This window comes from Acomys minous (assembly GCF_964271855.1).
Source record: "Acomys minous genome assembly, chromosome: 20".
NCBI classification, from domain to species: domain Eukaryota; kingdom Metazoa; phylum Chordata; class Mammalia; order Rodentia; family Muridae; genus Acomys; species Acomys minous.
The window spans coordinates 18,286,737-18,308,126 of NC_140502.1; the positions used below are offsets into that span (position 1 = coordinate 18,286,737).

A 21,390-nucleotide genomic window follows, 5' to 3' on the forward strand; every position below is an offset into this window, starting at 1 on the left:
TCCATGCTTTTCTTCAAAGAGTGTAACCCCCGGCAGGGGCTCCTGCTCATGGGTAAGTGTCGCCAACCACTGACTGTTGAGGGGAACTTAGAGTCTTACTTGAGTCTTTTAAAGATGACAGGAATCCCAGATGAGACTCAGGATTTCTGCTTGAAGTTATAGGGCAAAATGTACAGATAGGGAATCGATTCAGGGTAGGTAGTGATGAGGAGAGAAAAGCCCCAATGTTCTCTACTGAAACCAAGTCACGTTTGCTGCTCTGTTCTGAAGACAGTTGCTCCCAACCATGACCAGGTGACTCTCCAAATAGAAATCAAACAGGAGTGTCCAGCAAAATGGCTTGATGTGCGGAGGCCATGACAACCTGGATTCAGTCTTCAGCTCCCACAAGGCAGATGAGAGAACAGACTCATGCAGGCTCTTCTCTTCCCTTTACACACTTGCTGTGGCATGCACTCTCATGTGCACACACTGAGACATGAGCCTTCACAAACCCACACATACAATACATAAGTTATATAAGAATATTTAAATTCCCATTGAGTATAATTATTTGTTGTTAGCTACTAACCTGGGAACTATGTATACTAACCCATGAACACACCCTTCCCTCCTTCCTCCATTCATGTATAAGCCCTTTCAAGTAAGTGAATCATCCTAATATGGCAGACTAACCCCTGTCCTCACATAGCCCTGGTCATAGTGGGACAGATGTCAGAGTATCTGCAAGATGACATCAGGGGTTGCCTGGTAACACAGAAGGAAAAGAAAAAGTCAGACAGTGAAGACCTTCTAGAGAAAGAGGTCAGTGAAGCATCCTCACACCAAATATAGGGACACTGAAGGGCGAGCCAGGCAGATAATTGAGCAGAGAATTTCTAAGAGAGGTAAGTCCACAGTGAGAGACTCTGAGGGAATGGTGGTGATATTGCTCACTTCCATTAAGGTGGGTAGGCGCACCCCTACCCACACGCTTGAGCGATGATCACACTGGCTCAATATTGATTGTCTCTCTCTTCCCTTTTAGCCTCCCTTTTAACCTGCTGGCACCTGTCTACTACTACCAATGTCACCATTAAAACAGTGCCACACCACGTGTTTGAAGGAGAAGATGTCCTTCTCCTGGCTAATAATCTGCCAGAAAATCTTCTAGCATTTGTGTGGTTCGAAGGGACGGCAGAAATGAACCATGTGATTGCGCTGTATGCAGTGAACACTAAAGGAACCGTGAAGGGACGCGCATACAGGGGTAGAGAGACCGTCTACAGTGACGGATCTCTGCAGATCCACAGTGTCACCTTGGAGGATACAGGATTCTACACTCTACAAACCTTCAATAAACAAACAGAAATCGTGTCCACATCAACCATATACCTCCATGTGTACAGTAAGTCATCCGCTCCAGCTGCTGGGTGGGGTTTATTCCACTAGACACACACACATGGCCAAGGGATTATGTTCATTTCCCCTCTTTATGTATTTCCTTTGGGAAAGAGGAGTTATCCTAAAGGAATTACCTAGACAGAGGTCCAAGGATTTTCAGGAAGACCCAGGGACCACAGGGGCAGACCCATCACACAGCTGAGAAAGTGGTAGCATCGTCTTGAAGCCTTGCATGGGATGGTGGAGCCCAGAGCCCTTTTTTTCAGGGACTCAGGTCACCTCCTCCCACACACCTGGGGTGTGAGAGGCTCCTGATACATCTGCTTCTGGGCCTCTGTTCTGTGTCAGAACCCTGACTGGCGATTGCAGTGAGAATGGGTCAGTCCTCTCCCCTACTCATCACTCATTGGTTCTTTTGGATCCCTCACAGGCATTTTTGCCACATGCTTGCTGAGAGCAAAGTCCGTGTTTCCAGACCCTTGAGAACACAGGTCAGACCAAGTGCACAGCTGGTTTTATGTGTCACACAAGGAATTCAGAGGCTCCCTCACTGTTGCTGATAGACCAAGCCCAGGACAGGGCAGAGGGCAGTCGTGCATTGAACGGCTGTTCTCTCAGGCAGGGCACATGGATGCTCATCAGTTTGTAACTCACCATGTGGTCTAGGACTGAAGAGTAAAGACAGAAGGGAGAGGGACAGCAGGAAGCATGGGGAGTGTTGCATGGTCTGAGACTTCATTCATTCATTCATTCATTCATTCATTTTCCAAAGGTATTGAAATTTGTTTTAAGAGTTGATTTTTTTCTTTTTTAATTTTAATTTTTTACACATTTTTAATTGAAAAATAAAATAATTCATATTACATCTCATTTTCTATCCCATCTCATGCATTCTCCTGTTACTCCCTCCCTCCCACTTTCACCCCCTCCCCCTCCCCTATGACTGTGACTGAGGGGGAACCTCCTCCCCCTGAATATGTTAGGGTATCAAGTCTCTTCTTGGTAGTCTGCTATCCTTCCTCTGAGTGCCATCAGGCCTCCCCATCAAGGGAACACGGCCAAATATGAGGTACCAGAGTTCATGTGAAAGTCAGTCCCCAGTCTCCATTTAACTGTGGAGAATGTCCTGTCCCTTGGCTAGATCTGGGTAGGGGTTTGATGATGACTGCACGTAATAGCCTTGGTTGGTGCCTTAGATGACCAGAACCCCTGGGCCCAGATCCGCCCATCATAGTGTTCTTCTTGTAGGTTTCTAGGACCCTCTGGATCCATCTATTTCCCTGTCTCCTATATTTTTCTCACCTAGAGTCCCAATAGGATGTCCTCACCTCTATCCCACCTTCCTGTTAAGTGAAGACTTTCATGAGACACGCCCCTTGGGCTAGTGTCCAGTTATAAGTGAGTATAAACCATTTGAGTCTCTCTGCTTCTGGGTTAGTTCACTCATTACGGTCACTTCTAGTTCAATCCATTTGTCCACAAATTTTGGGAATTCCTTGTTTTTAATAGCTGAGTAGTATTCCATAGTGTAAATGTACCACAGTTTCTTTATCCATTCTTCTACTGAGGGACACTTAGGCTGTTTCCATGTTCTGGCTGTTATGAATAAGGCTGCTATGAACATGGTTGAGCATATGTCCTTGTTGTGTGCTGGAGCATCTTCTGGGTATATTCCAAGGAGTGGAATAGCTGGGTCTTGTGGAAGCCCTATTCCCAGTTTTCTGAGATAGTGCCAGACAAATTTCCAAAGTGGCTGCACTAGCCTGCATTCCCACCAGCAATGAAGGCGTGTTCAAGAGGTGATTTTTTTTTATTAATTTGTTTATTTAATCTCTTTACAACCAGATCCCAGCCCCCTTCCTCCTCTCCTCCCTATCCCATCCTCATGCCCCCTATATCCCTCCCTTTCTTATTAATTAATTAATTTATTATGTATACAATGTTGTGTCTGCATGTACCCTGTACATCAGAGGAGGGCACCAGATCTTATTACAGATGGTGTGAGCCACCACGTGGTTTCTGGGAATTCAACTCAGGACCTTTGGAAGAGCAGCCAGTGCTCTTAACCTGTGAACCATCTCTCCAGCACCCTTTTTCCTTTTTATCAGAAAGGAGGAGGATGCCAAGGGGCAATAACCCACGTAGGCACTTTAAAGGGCAGCCAGAATAAGCAAATCCTCTCCCACATTAGCCTGACAAGGCAGCACAGCTAGGGAAATGGGATCCAAAGGCAAGTAACAGAGTCAGAGACAGCCTCCATGCTTACTGTTTGGGAACCCACATGTTGACCACACTGCAAATCAGCTGCATATGTGTAAGGGGACTAGGTCCAGCCCATGCATGCTCTTTGGTTGGTGGTTCAGTCTCTCTGAGCTCCCATGGGCCCAGAGTAGTTGACTTTGTAGGTCTTCTTGTGGTGTCCTTGACCCATCCAGTTCACACTGTTCTTCTTCCCACTCTTCCACAAAACTCCCTGAGCTCCGCCTATTGTTTGTCTGTAGGTCTCTGTATGTTTATTTTATTGCCTGTTCTGAGTGAGATTCAGCATCTTCCCTGGGCTCTTCATGGTTTTTTGAGTCTGTGGATAGTATCATGTTGGGGACGATAGGCCATATGGCCAGTGTTCAGCCATCTTGTCCAAGTCTGCACCTTTAAGTCTCTGTCTTTCCCAGAGCTTACCTTTAACCAGACACTAGCTGACCCAGTTGTGAGTCAGTAGCTAAAGACAGATAGGGATGGAGCGATGCTGTTGTGAGTCAGCAGTTAGATTAAAGCTAGATGAAGACAAAGCAAGATACCCTGTGTGGCAGGACATTATGACCCTGCCTGGAATTCCCTGTGTTTTGAGAAAGGCCTGCAAGTTGGGTTGCTATAGCAATATGCTTCCCTGCATTCTGAATTATAAAAGCGGCTGCCTGACTAATAAAGTTTGAGAGTTTGATCAATCAGACTTGCTCTCCTTCTTTGTGTCTTGCATTCTCAACAGGTGACCTTCCTCCCGAGTTTTAGTCGAACCCCGCAGGTCGGGTCAGTATCATGGTTATCCTATACTTTATGGCTAATATCCACTTACAAGTGAGCACTTTCCATGCATGTCTTTCTGGATTTGGGTTACCACACTCAGGATGATCTTTTCTAGTTCCATGTATTTGCCCACAAATTGCATGATATCTTTGTTTTGAAAGGCTGGGTGTTACTGCATTGTATAAATGTATCACATTTTCTTTATCCATTCTTCAGTGGAGAAACATCTAAGTTGCTTCCATTTTCTGGCTATTATGAATAAAGCTGTTATGAACATAGTTGAGCAAGGGTACTTGTGGTATGGTGGAGCATCTTTTGGCTATATGCCCAGGAACTGGATAGCTGGGTCTTGAGGTAGATCTATACCCACTTTTCTGAGAAAGAGCCATACTAATTTCCACAGTGGTTGTACAAGTTTGCACTTGTACTCACAATGGAGGAGTGTACCCTTTGCTCTACATCTTCACCAACATGTGCTGTCCCTTGAGTTTCTGATCTTGGCTATTCTAACAGGTGTAAGATGGATTCTTGGAGTAGTTTTGATTTGCATTTCCCTGATAATTAAGGATATTGAACATTTTAAAAAAGCGCTTCTCAGTCATTAGGGATTCCTCTTTTGAAAATCCTCTGTTTAGCTTTGTATCCCATTTTCAAATTTGGTTATTTGGATTGTTAGTGTTTAATTTCTTGAAATTTTTTAAAATATATTTTGGATATTACCCATCTGTCAGATGAAGACCTTGTGAAGATTTTCAGTCCTTCTGTAGGTTGCCATTTTTCCTCTCACAGTGTCCTTTGCCTTGCAGAAGCTTTTCAGTTTCATGAGGTCCCATTTATTAATTGTGATCTTAGTGCCTAAGCTGTTGGTGTTCTGTTCATATATTTGTCTCTTGTACTAATGAGTTCAATGCTATCCCCCACTTCCTCTTCTAATAGATTTAGTGTATCTGTTTTTATGTTGAGGTCTTTGATCCACTTGGACTTGAGTTTTGTGCAGGGTGATAGATATGGGTCTATTTGCAGTCTTCTACATGCTGACATCTAGTTAGAACAGCCCCATTTGCTGAAGATTCTTTCTTTTTATCCATTGTATTTTTTTTTGATTCTTTGTAAAAAGTCAGGTGTCAATTGGTGTGTGGGTTTATTTCTGGGTCTTTGATTTGATTCAATTGATATCTGTTTCTATTTTAAGGCCAATACCATGCAGTTTTTATTACTATTCCTTTGTCAAACCACTTGACATCAAGGATGGTGATATCTCCAGAAGTTATTTTATTGTAAAGGATTGTTTCAACGATCCTGGGTTATTTATTTTTCCATATGAAGTTGGGAATTTCTCTTTTGAGGTTTACCAAGAATTGTTTTGGTCTACTGATGGGAGTTGTACTGAATATATAGATTCGTTTTGGTAAGATGACCATTTTTACTATGTTAATCCTACCAGTCCATGAACATGGGAGATGTTTTGCATTTTCTGATATCTTCTTCATTTTCTTTCTTCCAAGACTTGAAGATTTTGTCATAACCTTGACTGGTTAGAGTTACACGAAGATATTTCATATTTTTCCTGGCTATTGTCAAGGATGTTGTTTCCCCAGCTTCTGTCTTAGCCCATTTATCATTTGTATAAAGGAGGGCTACTGATTTTTTTCAGTTAAGTTCGCATCCAACCACTTTGCTGAAGGTGTTTATTAGCTGTAGGAGTTCTCTGGTAGAGTTTGGGGGTGGTCACTTATGTATGCTTTCGTATCGTCTGTGAATAGCGATGCTTTGACTTCTTTCTTTCCAATTTGTATCCCCTTGATCTCCTTTAGTTGTCTACTGCTCTAGCTAGATGTTTAAGTACTATGTTGAATAGATATGGAGAGTGTGGGCAGACTTGTCTTGTCCTTAGTTATAGCTGGATGGCTTTAAGTTTCTCTCCATTTAATTTGATGTTAGTTATTGGCTTGTTGTATATTGTCTTTATTGTGTTTAGGTATGCGCTTTCTGTCTTTGATATCTTTAAGATTTTTATGATGAAGGGGTGTTGGATTTGTCAAAAGATTTTTCAGCATATGTGCTTTTTTCTTTTAGTTTATTTAGATAGTGTATCAGGGTGACTGTAACTTCATATGTGTCTATCTTGTGGACTATTTTGAGGTTTCTTGTTTTTAAAATCTGGAAGAATTCTGCTCTAAAAATTTCTGGCCCTGGGCTCTTATTTTGTTTGGGAGATATTTTAATAACCACTTCTATTTCCTTATGTGTTGTAGGACTGTTTAAATATTTGACCTGATCTTGATTTAACTTTGGTAAGTGGTTCTATCTAGAAATTTGTCCATGTTGTTCAGATTTCCCAATTTTGTGAATTACAGTTTTGACATAAGACCTAATGATTCCCTGGATTTCCTCAGTGTCTGTTTTATGTCCCCCTTGTCATTTCTGGTTTTTGTTAATTTGGATACTGTCTCTTTGCCTCTTAATTAGTTGGGCTAAGGGTTTATCTATCTTGTTGATTTTCTCAAACAACCATCTCTGGCTATTGTTGATTCTTTGTATTGTTCTCTTTGTTTCTATTTTATTGAATTAGTCATGAGTTTGATTACTTGCTGCTATCTACTCCTCTTGGTTGTGTTTGTTGTTGTTGTTCTGGAGTTTTCAGGTGTGCTGTTAAGTCACTAGTGTTGGATTTCTCCACTGTCTTTATAAAGGAGCTTAGTGCTCTGAGCTTTCCTGTTATGGCTGCTTTCATTGTATCCCATAGATGTGGGTTTGCTGTGTCCTCATTTTCATTGAATTCTAGGATATCTAATTTCTTTCTTTTTTTTGCCAGACCCAATGATCACTGAGGATACATTTATCCAGTTTCCATGGGCTTTTAGATTTTCTGTTGTTGTTGAAGTCCATCTTTAATCCATGGTGATCTGATAAGATGCAAGGAGTTATTTCAATTTTTTTTGTATCAGTTGAGGTTTGTTTTGTGACCATCTGTATGTTCAATTTTGAAGAAGGAGTGTTGAAGTATCCTACTATTAATGTGTGGCGTTCATTGTGTGATTTAAGCTTTTTGTAATGTTTCTTTTAAGAATGTGAGTGCCTCACTTATAATTGGGCACCAGCCCAAAAAGCATGTCCCATGAAAGTCTTCACTTACCAGGAGATTGGGATAGATGTGAGGACATCCTACTGGGACTCTAGGTAACTGGGACTCTAGGTAAGAAAAATATAGGAGAATGGGGAAATAGAAGGATACAGAGGGTCCTAGAAACCTACAAGAAGAACATCGTGATGGGTGGATTGGGGCCTGGGGGGGGTCTACTCAAACTATGGCACTAACCAAGGACAATCCAAGTAGTAAACACCAAACCCCCATCTGATCTAGCCAATAGACAGTACATTCTTCACAGTCATGTGGAGAGCAGGGGCTGACACTAATATGAACTCTGGTGCTCCATATTTGACCACTTCCCCTTGGTGGGGAGGCCTGGTGGCACCCAAAGAAAGAATAAGCAGGCTTCCAAGATGAGACTTGATAGCCTATGATGATATAGTGGGGGAGGAGGCCCCCCTTAGTCATAGACCTAGGGGAGGGGAATAGGGTGAAAGTAGGAGGGAGGGAGGGACAGGAGGATACAAGGGATAGCAATTGAGATGGAATCTGAATAAATTAACATCAATATAAGAAGACAAATACCTAGGGGAAAAAAAAGGATGTGAATGCCCTTGCTTTTGGGGCATAGATATTCAGAATTGAGAGATCATCTTGGTGGATTGTTTTGTTTGATGAGTATGAAGTGTCCTTTCCTATCTCTTTTGATTATTATTGCTTGAAAGTCTATTATGGTTTTTTTTGTTTTTGTTTTTTCGAGACAGGGTTTCTCTGGGTAGCCTTGGCTGTCCTAGACTCGCTTTGTAGACCAGGCTGGCCTCGAACTCACAGCGATCCGCCTGCCTCTGCCTCCTGAGTGCTGGGATTAAAGGCATGCGCCACCACCACCCGGCGAAAGTTTATTATGTTATATAGTAGAATGGCTATTCCATCTTGCTTCTTGGGTACATTTGCTTGGAAAACTTCTTTCCAGCCCTTTACTATGAGGTAAAGTTTATCTTTGTTGCTGAGGTGTGTTTCTTGTATGCAGAAAAAGGATGGATCCTGTTTTCTCAGTTATGTCTTTTTATTGGAGAATTGAATCCAGTGATGTTGAGAGATATTAATGACTGTTAGTTCCTGTTACTTTGATGTTGGTGGTGTTAGTGTGTATGTCTGTGTGTGCTTCTTTTATTTTTTTTTCCCCGGTGTGAAATTATTTATTTCCTGTGTTTTCTTGGGTGTAGTTAATCTCCTTAGATTGGATTTTTTTTTCTTCTTGTATTTTCTGTGGGGCTGTATTTGTGGATAGATATTTTTTAAAATTTAGTTTTTGCCATGGGATATCTTGTTTCTCCATCTACAGTGAATGAAAAGTTTGCTAGATATAGTAGTCTGGGCAAGTATCTGTGTTCTCTTAGGGTCTCCATGGTATCTGAGCTGGCCCTTCTGGCCCTTAGAGTCTCTGTTGATAAAGTCTGGTGTAATCCTCATAGTCCTTCCTTTATATGTTACTTTGACTTTATCCCTTATGGTTCTTAATATTCATTCTTTGTTATGCATATTTAGTGTTTTGATTACTATGTGTTGGGAGATTTTATTTAATTTTTTTTGTTTTTGTTTTTGTTTTTTTTTTAAAGACAGGGTTTCTCTGTGTCGCCTTGGCTGTCCTGGCTTCGTTTTCTAGACCAGGCTGTCCTTAAACTCACAGTGATCCACCTGCATCTGCTTCCCTGAGTGTTGAGATTGCAGGCAATGTACCAGCACACCCAGTGGGGATTTTATTTTTTTTGGTACAATATGTTTGGTGTTCTGTAAGTTTCTTGTATGTTTGCAGGTATCTCGTTAGGTTAGGAAATTTTTCTTTTGTGATTTTGTTGAAGATGTTTTCTGGGCCTTTAAGCTGGGAATCTCATTCTTCTATTTGTATTATTCTTCTATTTGGTCTTTTCTTGGTGTCCAATATTTCCTGGATGTTTTGTATTAGAAAATTTTAGACCTAGCATTTTCTTTTACTGATGTATCACTTTCTTCTGTCATATTTTCTGTGCCTAATATTCTCTCTCCCATCTCTTGTATTCTGTTGGTGATGCTTGTGTCTGTGGTTCTTGTTCTCTTCCCTAGGTTTCCATTTCTAGGATTGCCTCAGTTTGTGTTTCCTTTATTGTTTGTATTTTCATTTTCATATTTTGGACAGATTTAATCATCTCCTTCTCCTGTTTGCTTGTATTTTTTTTCTGTATTTCTTTAAGTGATTTACTCATTTCTTTCACCTGCTTGATTATATTTTCCTGAGTTTCTTGGTGGGATGCATTCATTTCCTGTTTAAAGGCCTCCATCATCTTCATAAGATTAGATTTAAGGAAGTTTTCATGCTCTTTTGCTGTGTTAGGATATCCATGGCTTGTTTCAGTAGGATAGCTGAGTTCTGGTGGTAACATATTGCTGTGGATCTTGTTGAGTGTGTTCTTACACTGGTCTTTGTCACCCTGGTTTTCACTGGTGTTGGCAGGCCTGGAGAATCTGATGGCAGTAGGCCTCTGGGATTGCAGGTAGATCTGGGAGCCTGCGATGGCTGCAGGCTTCTGGTGGTCCATGGTGGCTCCTGTCTTGGTAGTACCTAATGGCTGCCACCTCTGGAATTGAAGGTAAAGCTGTGGCCCGGTAAAATCCCATGCCAGCAATTGAAAGTTCTGCAAGACAGTATGGTTTTCTTCCTTTTGGTCTCCTTAATGCCCAGTAGAGTGCCTGAATTTTTAAGGGCAACAGTTAAAAAAAATGTATACAGAGCCCGGTTCTCACAATAACCTAGTCGTAGAGGGCTTGAAGAAAATGAACATAAAAGGTGAAGTCAGGTGTTGACAGAAACTAGAAGAGGAACAGAACAACAACAAAAAGAGTTAGAGAGTGAAGTTTCAGTTCTCGTAGGGAGGGAAGTAGTGGAGGAATCACCCAATATCAATCTACATGGAGTGTGAGCAGGGAAATGAGGGCACTGAGCTAGAGCTATACTGATACCCAAGTCAGAGCTCCATGTACATACAACGCCAAGTGCAAGGACACTGAGCTTATGGAGCTGATTTGCTGACCTCCATAAAATAGGGCAAGGAGACATTCACCCACACAGCTTGGCTGAGGAATGAACACATCTCAGGACACAGGGATCCATCTTAACCAAATACAAAAGATCTAAATGGATCTCTATCTTTCCTTCTAGCTTCCCTTTTGACGTGTGGACACCCTCCCACCTCTGCTCAGCCCACCATTGAATTAGTGCCTCCCAATGTTGCTAAAGGAGGAAGCGTTCTTCTGCGTGTTCACAACCTCCCAGAGAAGCTTCAAGCTCTTTTCTGGTACAAGGGGGTTGGCGTGTTCAAGAACGAAGAGGTTTCTCGGTATGTAATAGCCAAGGATGCAAGTGTGGATGGACCTGCACACAGTGGTAGAGAGACTGTGTACAGCAATGGGTCCTTGCTGATCCACAATGTTACTGGGAAGGATGCTGGATTCTATACCCTACGAACTCTGGACACAGATCTGAAAGAGGAGGTGGTGCATGTGCAACTCCTGGTGGATGGTAAGTGATTGTGTATTATCAGTCAGTGCAGGGTGGGGCTTAGACACACAGGACTGTCACACCTGGCATGTGACCTCTTTTCCTCTGTACTGTGTCTCCATGTTGGTGTTTGAGCACTTAGTACTGGACACACAAGGTGGAGAAAGGTGACATAGATTAGACTCCTTTTCTGATTCTCCTTTCATAGATTATATATATATATATATATGAAAGGGGCTCTTAGTCAAGGAACATTGGACTCAGTCCAGTCTCTATTTTCTCACCATGAACATGGTATGAGAAAGACACTGTTGGCAACAGGCAGATTTTGTGTCCACCCGGAGAAGTGAGCAGCAGGAAGTCTTGGCTCCAGCCCTCTGTTCTAGCTTGGACTACAAGTGTTCCTGAAAAGTATTTTGCCAGGGCTGGTGTCTTACTGTACCAGCTGATAGGGATCAATGGATTTTGGCCATCCATATTTCATGGGAAACCAACCAGTGCAGTGATTTGAGAGCCTCAGCTAAGCAAGGTCACCTAGGAACCTCCTGATACTCGGTATGAACAGCAGAGCTGAGCAGGTCATCAGACTATGAGCCAACTGTCCACATCAGCTTATGAGACCTCACAAGTTCAGAGTACCCAAGGGGAGGAACAATGGACATAGGTCCTCCTGGCAAGTACTTGTCCTCTGAGGCCCAGCCAAGGAAGTTCTCTGCTGTAGGCAAATAGTAGCAGGCTCTGCTCATCTTGACAGCTCCAAGCCATATGCACCAGTCATCCTATTAATCACCAGGGGACAGTATTATCTTACAGTCAAACACTGAGAAGCTAGTTTCCTGGATAAGATGAGAAGAATCGTTTCCATTTCTGTCCCAACAGATCTGGAGATCCCTCCCACAAGGACAGTTTGGCCTACTGGCTGTTTGCTGTAGCCCAGGACAGTACTAGGGGACCCTGTCCCACATTCTCCCCTCTAGCATCTTGAGTTGGGGAGAGAATGATGAACAGGGTAATTGCCAGTCAAAGGACTGAGGCATCCCTAAAATGTCCGGGTGGATGTGGGCAGAACTGAGCAACATCTCAGCCACCACAGGAGGCTGGAACTCAGGTTTGTCACTGAAATCCTCCACCGCAGAGTGAGCTCACTTCTCTCTAGGGCTGAGGTGACCCTCTGTTGCACACCCAGAACATGGATCTCCTGATACAACTAACTGATGCTGAATGTTTGTCCTGGTCAGACTCTGAATGGTAACACTAGTGATAATAGATGAGTGTCCTATCCCTGGTATCACCCAGCTGGTCCCTTTCCAGCCCTCACAGACATCTCTGTCACCTTCCAGCTATGCATAAATTCTGCCTTTCCAGAATTGAGGACATGGGAATAACTAGGTGTCCAATGGAGTTTCTGTGTCACCAAGGATGCATAAGGAGCACAGGGTCCCCTCCTTTGGTGGTGACAGAGTCAAGGCCAGGATGAAGCAGAGGTCATCCATGGGGAGAGCTGTTGGATTCTGGCTCACAGGGGTGCTTTTCAGCCTGTTGCTCACTGTGTAGTCTGGAGACTGAAACATAAAGAGAAGGAGAGGGACACAAGCACCCCACCCACAGCCATGTGACTCTAGGAGTGGCTTTTGCCTCAGTGCAGACTCAGCTCAGAAGGAGGCAGGACCACAGAGACACTGAAGCAGAATGTGCGAATATGGCACATGCACCAGAGACCGTGGAGGCCCCATTGTTCATCCACACAAGGGGCACTATGGGCAAGGGCTGATACCCTAAGTGAAGAGAGAATTCCCTGATATTGTGTGGCAGGGTGGAGCTCAGGCCCTGACTGGAGTCTCCAGGGAGGACAAGAGTCTGAAGGAATTCAAGATGTCTGCTTGCCCCTGAGTGGAGTTGACACAGAGGTGGGGACAGAGATTCAGCAGCAGGAAGTTCTCAGTGAACAGGAAGTGGTAAAGGGATGTGCACAAAAGCCAGATTGTTCTCTACTCAAAGTCAATCACATTGGTCACTATATTCTGGAGCTGTTCCCAACTATGATGGAGTGACTCAGAAAAAAAAAATTGGCCGGGATAGGCCAGTGAGGGAAGGCAGGATTCTACACATTAGTAACTTTAAACAGAGAGCTCAAAATTGCAACAACACATGCACAACTTCATATAATTAACTGGCTTCCATCATATGGGTATGTTGCATCCTCCTTTATACACTGAACTGTGAGGTCTGGATTGTGCCTGCGTTCTCTCTCTCTTTCTCTCTCTCTCTCTCTCTCTCTCTCTCTCTCTCTCTCTCTCTGAACCATGTCTCCACATTGGGGATAGGGCACTTACTACAGGACACACATGGGGTAGACCAACAGCATTAGATCAGGACCCCTTTACCTGTCCTAGAGTAAATCCAGCCCAAGGATGTCAGACTCAGCCCACACACTTGGGTCCCTCACTGTGCCCATGGATCTGAGAAAGTCTCTGGGAGTTAGGCAGGCCCTGGTTGAGGAATCCCTGGGGCCCTCACAGAGAGCAAATTTCTATGCCTGGATGGACTCCAGATGACATTAGCAGCTTTATCTCACTGCTTGGTCTTGCCATTCTATTAGAACTGACATGAGACAAGGCTTTGTTGGCTTGTGGAACTAGCCAGAGCACTGCCATGAGAGCCATGGTTAGGGTTGGTGCTCTGGTCATCTCCTCCAGTGACTCATCAGGGAGAATAGCTGGACAGGTGCCCAGGCCATTAACTGACTGTCCTGAAGGACTCATGAGACCCCACAGGAAGGTCAGGTTCCTCAAGAGGCCGGAAAAAAGGTACAAGTCCTCCTTTCAAGTGGTTTTTCTCTGGAGTTCAGCTCTGGAATTCTCTCCTGCAGGTAGCTAGTAACAGAAGTGCTGATCCGGACCTGAGGTGCAGTTCTCCCGCTAATCACTAGGTGGCTACAGAAGGACACACAATCACCACCTAGAAAATGATTTCCAGAAGCCAGGAGATTAACTGTAGCCTGGCTTCCACTCCCATCCCTACAGACCTGAGGTCTCTGGCCCAAACTTCTCAGACCTACTGGCTCCTCCTGGGATTCTAAGCAGCACTACCCTGCCAGAGGAGCCTGTGTAGTCACACCTCTCTCCTGGTACCTCCCATGGGGAAATCTAGACACATGTCATCCATATCCCAGTAAGGGCATGGGCAGACCCAACGCATGGCTCAGCAAGCACAGAAAGATGGAAGGTCCCCTTGAAAGTCTCCCTAGGCAGTTAGAGTCAGTGTCCTCTCTTCAGGACTCAGGCCATGTCCTGTTTCACACGCACATGCACAAGTCCTGGTCTCAGGAAGCTCCTGGGCTTCATTAGAGTGCACTCTGACTGGGCACTTCGGTGAGAACAGCTCTTTCCCTTTGCCATTGCTTCACTTGGCCGGTATCTTTCCAGCCATGTCACCTTCCTGTAGGGAGTAAATTCTACCTTCTCACATCCTTGAGAGTTCAGGGCAGACTAGGTGCTCAGGTAGGATTCTGTGTTATAAAGGACATGTTAGGAGAACATAGAGAGGGCAGCCCTCAGGTGAGCTGTTGTTTTCCTATGGCACAGAGAAGGCCATCAGCCTTGTTGTTTTTTGTGGTGCAGAGGAGTGAAACATCTCTCTCTCTCTCTCTCTCTCTCTCTCTCTCTCTCTCTCTCTCTCTCTTATCTACTTACCTATTCTATCTATCTATCTATCTATCTATCTATCTATCTATCTATCTAATCTACCAAATAGGACACCAGGCAGAAATATATGTGGAAGGGACAGAGATGTACCTAAGACACCATCCTTTGCAACAGAAAGCATTACCCTGGGAAGGGCTCCTATCTGGGAGGAGGCTGAGCTCAGAGGGAGGAAGACAGCAGAGCTTGGGATAGGAATGGATAAAATGCTGTTCTCCACAGAGGGAGGGCAGAACAGGCAGCAGGGGCCATGGGGCACCATTGTGTATTTCCTTTCAAAGGGTACAGCTTCTGGTAGTGGCTCCTGATGACTCTCCGAAGACAACACTGCCAGACGGGTGGGGGAGGAAGAGGGGAGCTCAGAGCCAGGAGGAAGGATAGGGAAAGCTCCCTTAAGTTGCACTCAGACCTCCATCTAGGTGCTGTTACAAGCACCCACGCATCACACAGCATTGCCTACACCTTCACAAACTCATATACTCATACCCAACCATATCCCCCACACTCTGCAGAAGTGAATAAGTTAATGTTATCTGGAGGTTTAAGCAGTGTCAATACCTCCAAATATGAGAATTTCATTAACACTTGCAAGGCCCAGGGACTTTCATTCACCACCCATCTTTTTTACTTTTGGTTTTTTTTGAGACAGGGTTTCTCTTTGTAGCCCTGGCTGTCCACGATGGCTTTGAACTCACAGAGACCTACCTACCTCTGCCTGCTGAGTGCTGGGATTAAAGGTGTGCACCACCATGCCTGCTCACCACCCCTAAGTATCTGTACCCGTCCAAGCTCTGGACCACCCAGAAACATCAAAATAGTTTATCCTAACAAGACCCTAGCTCTAGTGGACTGGAAGACAGAGAATAAATCCCTCATTGAAGTGAAGTCAGGGGTTGGTTGGAACAAGGAAAGGAGAATATTTAAGAGGTTAAAAGGAGAAGCCTGGGGGCTCTATAGAGGAATTAGAGGTCAGGGAAGTTACCTATCCCCCCCCCCCCATTTTCCTAGTGAGGACACTGAGGGCAGAAACAACATGAGGAAAGATTTTGACATAGAGGAAGTGACATGATCAGCTGCATCAAAATGTTATTTGCTTACTTCCTCTGAGTGGACAGCCACTCCCAACCACCTCCTCTGACTGATGGATCTAGGCTTTCAGGACCCAGGGCCCATCTTTTCACCAATGATAAAAGTCTCAATATTGACCAAAATCTATGTGTTTTCCCTTTTATCCTCCTTTTCAGCCTGCATTCACCCTTCAACTGCTGGCCAGCTCATTATTGAACCGGTGCCCCTCAACATTGTTGAAGGGAGTGATGCTCTCCTACTTGTTCATAATATGCCAGAGAAACTTTGGTCCTTTTCCTGGTACAAAGGGGTAGCCATTCTCTACAAACATGAAATTTCACGGAATGTAATAACCACGAATAGAAGTATGCTGGGGCCTGCATACAGTGGGAGAGAGACAGTGTACCCCAATGGGTCACTGCTACTACACAATGTCAAGGAGGAAGACACTGGATTCTACACCCTACGGACCTTAAACATGCAGTTTGAAACTCAGGAGACATATGTGCAGCTCCATATATACAGTAAGTGATTCTCTGTGTCATCTGGGACCTGGTGGGGTTGATTTCCCTTTATATACACAGGACTGTCAAGTGTGGACTATGCCTGCCTCTCTTCTGCTTTGTGTCTCTACATTGGAGTTTGAGCACTCATTGCAGGACCCACAACGAGTAGAAATACTGAAATAGATAAGAATCCCTCACCTGACACCATCTGCAGAGGAGGATGTGTGTTGGGTAACCCAGCGCTAGGGAACTAGTTAGCCTCAGACTCTTGGGGGCTCTCACCACAAACATGGCCCTGAGAAAGCATCTACCGAAGTCAGGCAGGGACTAGATGAGAGAACCATGGTTTCATTATTATGAAGTGAATATCAGGAAGTCATGGGTCCAGGTCTCTGCCCCAGACTCAACTCTAGTTGTCCCCAGTGAGCATCTCCTCAGAGCTAGAATCAGACTTCCTGTTAGGGCTGACAGGGAACAGGGCTTTATTGACTGTCCAAGTCCCATAGAGTGTGGGAGCAGGTAGGCACTGCCCTGACAGCTGCAGTTATGTAGGTCAGCTGGGTATCTCTTTTTCTTCAGTCTCAGTGGAGAGGTAACAGGTCATAAGCCAACTGATCTGATGGGCTTAGAAGACTTATAGGAAGGACATGTTCTCAAGGAGAGGGACAGAGGAGACAGTACTCCAGGAAGCTCACTGTCTTCATGGGCCCAGCCCAGGGAACTCTCTTCTGCAGGTAAATGGTAACAGATGTTGCTTATTTGAGCAGCTGCTGCCATTCCAAAGTTTGGCTCATACCTAAGTGTAACTCATGGACACAGCAATGATTATGTACCACATGTCCATTTACAGGGAAACTGAGGCACATCAGACTCTGTGTCAAAATCAGAGTCAACAGGCCATGGGTGGCAGGTCCAAATAAGAAATTTGTCTGTTGTCACAGTCCCAATGTCTCTACCCTGGAGGCTCTTTGAGGTGTCTCTTGACTACACTGGGGCTGGTTGAACTCTCTGAAGGATGACTGTCATTTGGTGGCCTTCTCTGTTTCTTCTCAGAGCCTGTGACACAGCCCATTATTCAGGCCACTGGCACCAGAGTCAGAATCCAGAGCTCTGTGGTCCTCACTTGTCTCTCATCCGACACTGGAATCTCCATCCAGTGGTTCTTCAATAACCAGATTCTGCTCACAGAGAAGATGATGCTGTCTCCGACAAAGTGCCAGCTCACCATAGATCCTGTGAGGATGGAGGATGCTGGAGAGTACCGGTGTGAGGTCTCCAACCCAGTCAGTTCAAAGACCAGTGTCCCACTCAGCCTGACTGTTATGAATGAGTGATCCCTCCTCCCATCCTACAGCAGATTGGGGGCAATTCTTTGTCAATTCGACACAAAAATTGGAAAAAGTTACATGGTTAAAATTGTTAGGTACCTGTTAGGTACAGGCAGCATGTCGAGTTACACCTGTAATGTTGGGATAATCATGTGCAACAACCAGCCAGGACATAAAGAGAGACTCAGTTTCCAAAGGGGGAGAAATACATCAATATAGTAAAGAGACTTGAAAAGGCATTAATAACTTAGGTTGTGGACCAAACATATAGCCAACCCTCAGAATCTATGAAAACTCATTTCAGGAGCTCCAAACTTCTAGGTGTTCTGAGTCCCCTGTTAACATGGTGCAATGTTTTCACAGAGATAAGCACACTTTTATACGCCTAAGCATATTCTGTGAATAACTGATTCACGTAAGTCATTCATACCAGTCATCCATGTGAGGTGAGGGAGGGTGACATGGGAAGGTACTGTCCATCTTTTCCACTGGACATAACTTGAATCTAAATGGTTTTTGTGCACAGTTTGTTTGATGCACAGGTATAAAATTGATCACAGAGGCAGGACTGAACTCTGCTTATTCAGGCCGTGGCTTTCACAATGTGAAGTTGTACAAAATTCTTTTTCCTGTTAACAAATTTTGAGACATGTATGGGATTTCCCACTTTGGTCCTTTTGATTTGGGCGATTAAGTGGCATGAAGCACAGTCACATTGTCGTGTGGCCATCAACATTGTGCACTCTCAAGTCATTTTTAAACCCATCACTGTGTAACTTCATCTACTTCCATCTCTATGCACGTAACAAAACAGGGCTTCTCATTGTGGTCAATAGAAGTTTACTGAAGTACGACTCAGGTGGGTGTGTATGCCCAAGAGTTTCCAGAAACTTCTGTGGAATCTTTAAGATTGCTTAAAAATAAGTTCATGTCATATATTGACATATTTTACTACTTACCAACTGGCTGCCTTTCATCTCTTTAAGTTGCCTAATATTTCTGTCTAGGATTCCTAAGGGATGACTGAAAAGAAGTGGCCACGGCAGCATCCTTGTGTCAATCTGCTCTTAGAGAGAATACGGTCACTTGTCCTCACCAAGTGCTGAGTTGGATGTAGGTTTTCATGTGTGCCCCTACTGAACTGGCATATTCTTCTATCCCTAGTTACTGCTTTCAGCATTAAACAATGTTCACTTAAAAAACATGCTTGCATTACCTGGTGGTGGCTCACACACACCTTTACTTTCAGCATTCTTGAGGCAGAGACAGGCAGATCACTGTGAGTTTGATGCTAGGCTGGTCTACAAGCAAGGTCCAGGACAGCCAGGGCTACAAGGAGAAACACTGTCTTGAAAAACCAACCGACCAACCAACCAACAAACCAGCCAAACAAACAAACAAACAAACAAACAAACAGATGATAGGGGCAACAACTTGTTGAACATGGAATGAGGAGCCAGTTGTTTGGTAGGTGTGCTAGCTACCACACCTGGCTTTTGCCCCTATTTTCTACATGTTACATAAGCAGTAACCTCAATAAATCTCTACAAGGGCCACAGATATGAGAGAAGGAATGTTAAAACTCATGGCCAAAAGGTGGCTCTGCTGAAAGCCCGCCCTGACACTTAACATTCGTAGATCATTCCTCATGTTTTAACCTTAGGGAACCAGTGGCTTGTGTCAGTCACCATGAACCAAATGAACAGAACAGCTCATATTATTATTTATTTGAACAAATGAACTGAAAGGAGAGGTTTCTTGTCACACATCAAGTCCTGAGAACAAGTTGTGAGGCTTCTCAGTAAAGTGACATGGGAACTCTCAGCACTACCTATCTGTATTAGCCTTGGAGGGTGCTTTCTTATACTGAGCAGTAGAGGTCAGTGCACCTGGAGGGACACAGCACTCTGTGCTACAGTGTGGTCCAAGGTCTATTTACCATCATCAAGCTCTGTAGCTCAGCCCACACATGACAAAGCCTGTGTTTCTCCCATACAGCGCATGAAGCCTGAGTATCTCTGAACACACGGATCCCCTGCATCTGCCTGAGATTTGCCTCCTCATGCATTTTCTTTGGAATCTGGTTGGCAAGGAGGTGAGATCTCAACACTAGTGAGAAAGACCCTTGTGCTTATCAGAGGTCTCACACGGGGCAATCTCTTCTGTGTTGTCTGCACAGCACTGTTTCATACAGCCATAAGACACAACTCCAATCCAGTGGAAAGTGAGGATTTGGTAGCATTGGTAGGCGAACTTGAGACTCATGAGATGATCTGTACTGTGGCGAAGAAGAGCCTCTCAGAAGGCGACAGACTGAGGATGCCTGAGAGCAACAGGACTCTCCCTTGTTTTCAGTTTCGTTAGGACTGACTCAGATCACTATGAGTGTGTAATCCAGAATCCAATGAGCACAACACAGCGTGATCTAGTGAATAAATGATAGGTTAGGTTCCACCATAGCTACAACTGTGTAAAGACTCAGGGCCAGAGACTCTGTTCCTGTTAGTTTCATGACAGAGAACAACCTATATGAACACCTAGATTGGCCATGTTATCATGGGCTTCCTCACAGACATCCAGCAAGGTGCATCTTGGGGCCAAGGATGACATAGAGGGACTTTTTCTGTCTGGATAATCTCAGGGTTAGTAACTGTGATGCAGAAAGGTGGCATCTCAGGTTCAGTTAATACATGTGAGTATACTTGGGAGTTTTCAGTATGTAGGATGTTCTGGGGCTGAAATCCAGCTGTGTGCTTGGCACAGAACCACCTGTTTATTCAGTATTTTTAGAGGTTGACATAGCTTTAAGATCCACTGCAGCCTTTTAAAGACAGAAACATTGTCTCTGGTGAGTCCACATTTAGATTTGTTCTGTTTACTCCATAAACATAACCCCACCTCCTCTGATATGAGGCAATTATGAATTTAGTTTAATTTTCTGTTGGCTGTGATAAAACACCATGATCACGCCAACCTACAGAGAAATTAATTTATTAGGCAGGGCAGCATGGCAGTAAGCTACAAGCATTGTGGGGTGAGCAGGAAGCCAGGGTCTTCATGTGGTGTGAGCAGGAAACCAGGGTCTTCATGTGGTGTGAGCAGGAAGCCAGGGTCTTCATGTGGTGTGAGCAAGAAGCCAGGGTCTTCATATGGTGTGAGCAGGAAGCCAGGGTCTTCACCTCTTGAACTACAGCTACAACTCAGAGAGACTGAACTGAAAATACTGCAGGGTTTTTTAGACTCATGGTTTGCCTCAGGGGCCATCTTCCTACACAGGTCATCCTAAACCTCACCAAACATCACCACCAACTATGGACCTAGAGTTTATATGGCTGAGACCTATGGGGTACATTTCTCATTTAAACCACCACAAGGGAAAAACACCATCCAGTTTCTATGCAGTCTCTAACTGATCTGCCAAACTGTCTTGCCTTGTCAATGCGAAGCCTCATCCACCCTCACCAGGGCTCTTTAGCCTCAACATCATTTCTAAAAATAATTTCCTGATGAGCATAGGCAAATAATTACAGTAAAACACTTTTTAAAATGTATTTTAGCACAACATCAATATGTGCCAGTTTTACAAAAGGTGGCAGACTGTGAAGAAATAATAGGATAAAGACTGCTTAGATGTTTAGAGTAAAACAGAGGACTGAGTACAAAGTCAGCAGAAGTAGTTAAATCTGCACATAATTCAAAGTGTGATTTCATATACTGACTGAAATTTGTTTTTTTTTCTGGTTGACATTTGGTT

At 44.1% G+C, this 21,390-nt stretch overlaps 1 protein-coding gene across 1 annotated transcript; it reads left to right on the forward strand.

The window, feature by feature from the left end:
• Nucleotides 1–789: 789 nt before the first annotated feature.
• LOC311591427 (cell adhesion molecule CEACAM3-like) lies at nt 790–17,708 on the forward strand. The gene is made up of 5 exons (XM_084771007.1): nt 790–887; nt 1,028–1,387; nt 10,695–11,054; nt 15,979–16,326; nt 17,362–17,708. Exons 2-5 carry the CDS (start codon nt 1,183–1,185, stop codon nt 17,640–17,642), a joined length of 1,194 nt encoding a protein of 397 aa, XP_084627133.1. The 5' UTR covers nt 790–887; nt 1,028–1,182; the 3' UTR covers nt 17,643–17,708.
• The last annotated feature ends 3,682 nt before the right edge of the window (nt 17,709–21,390 follow it).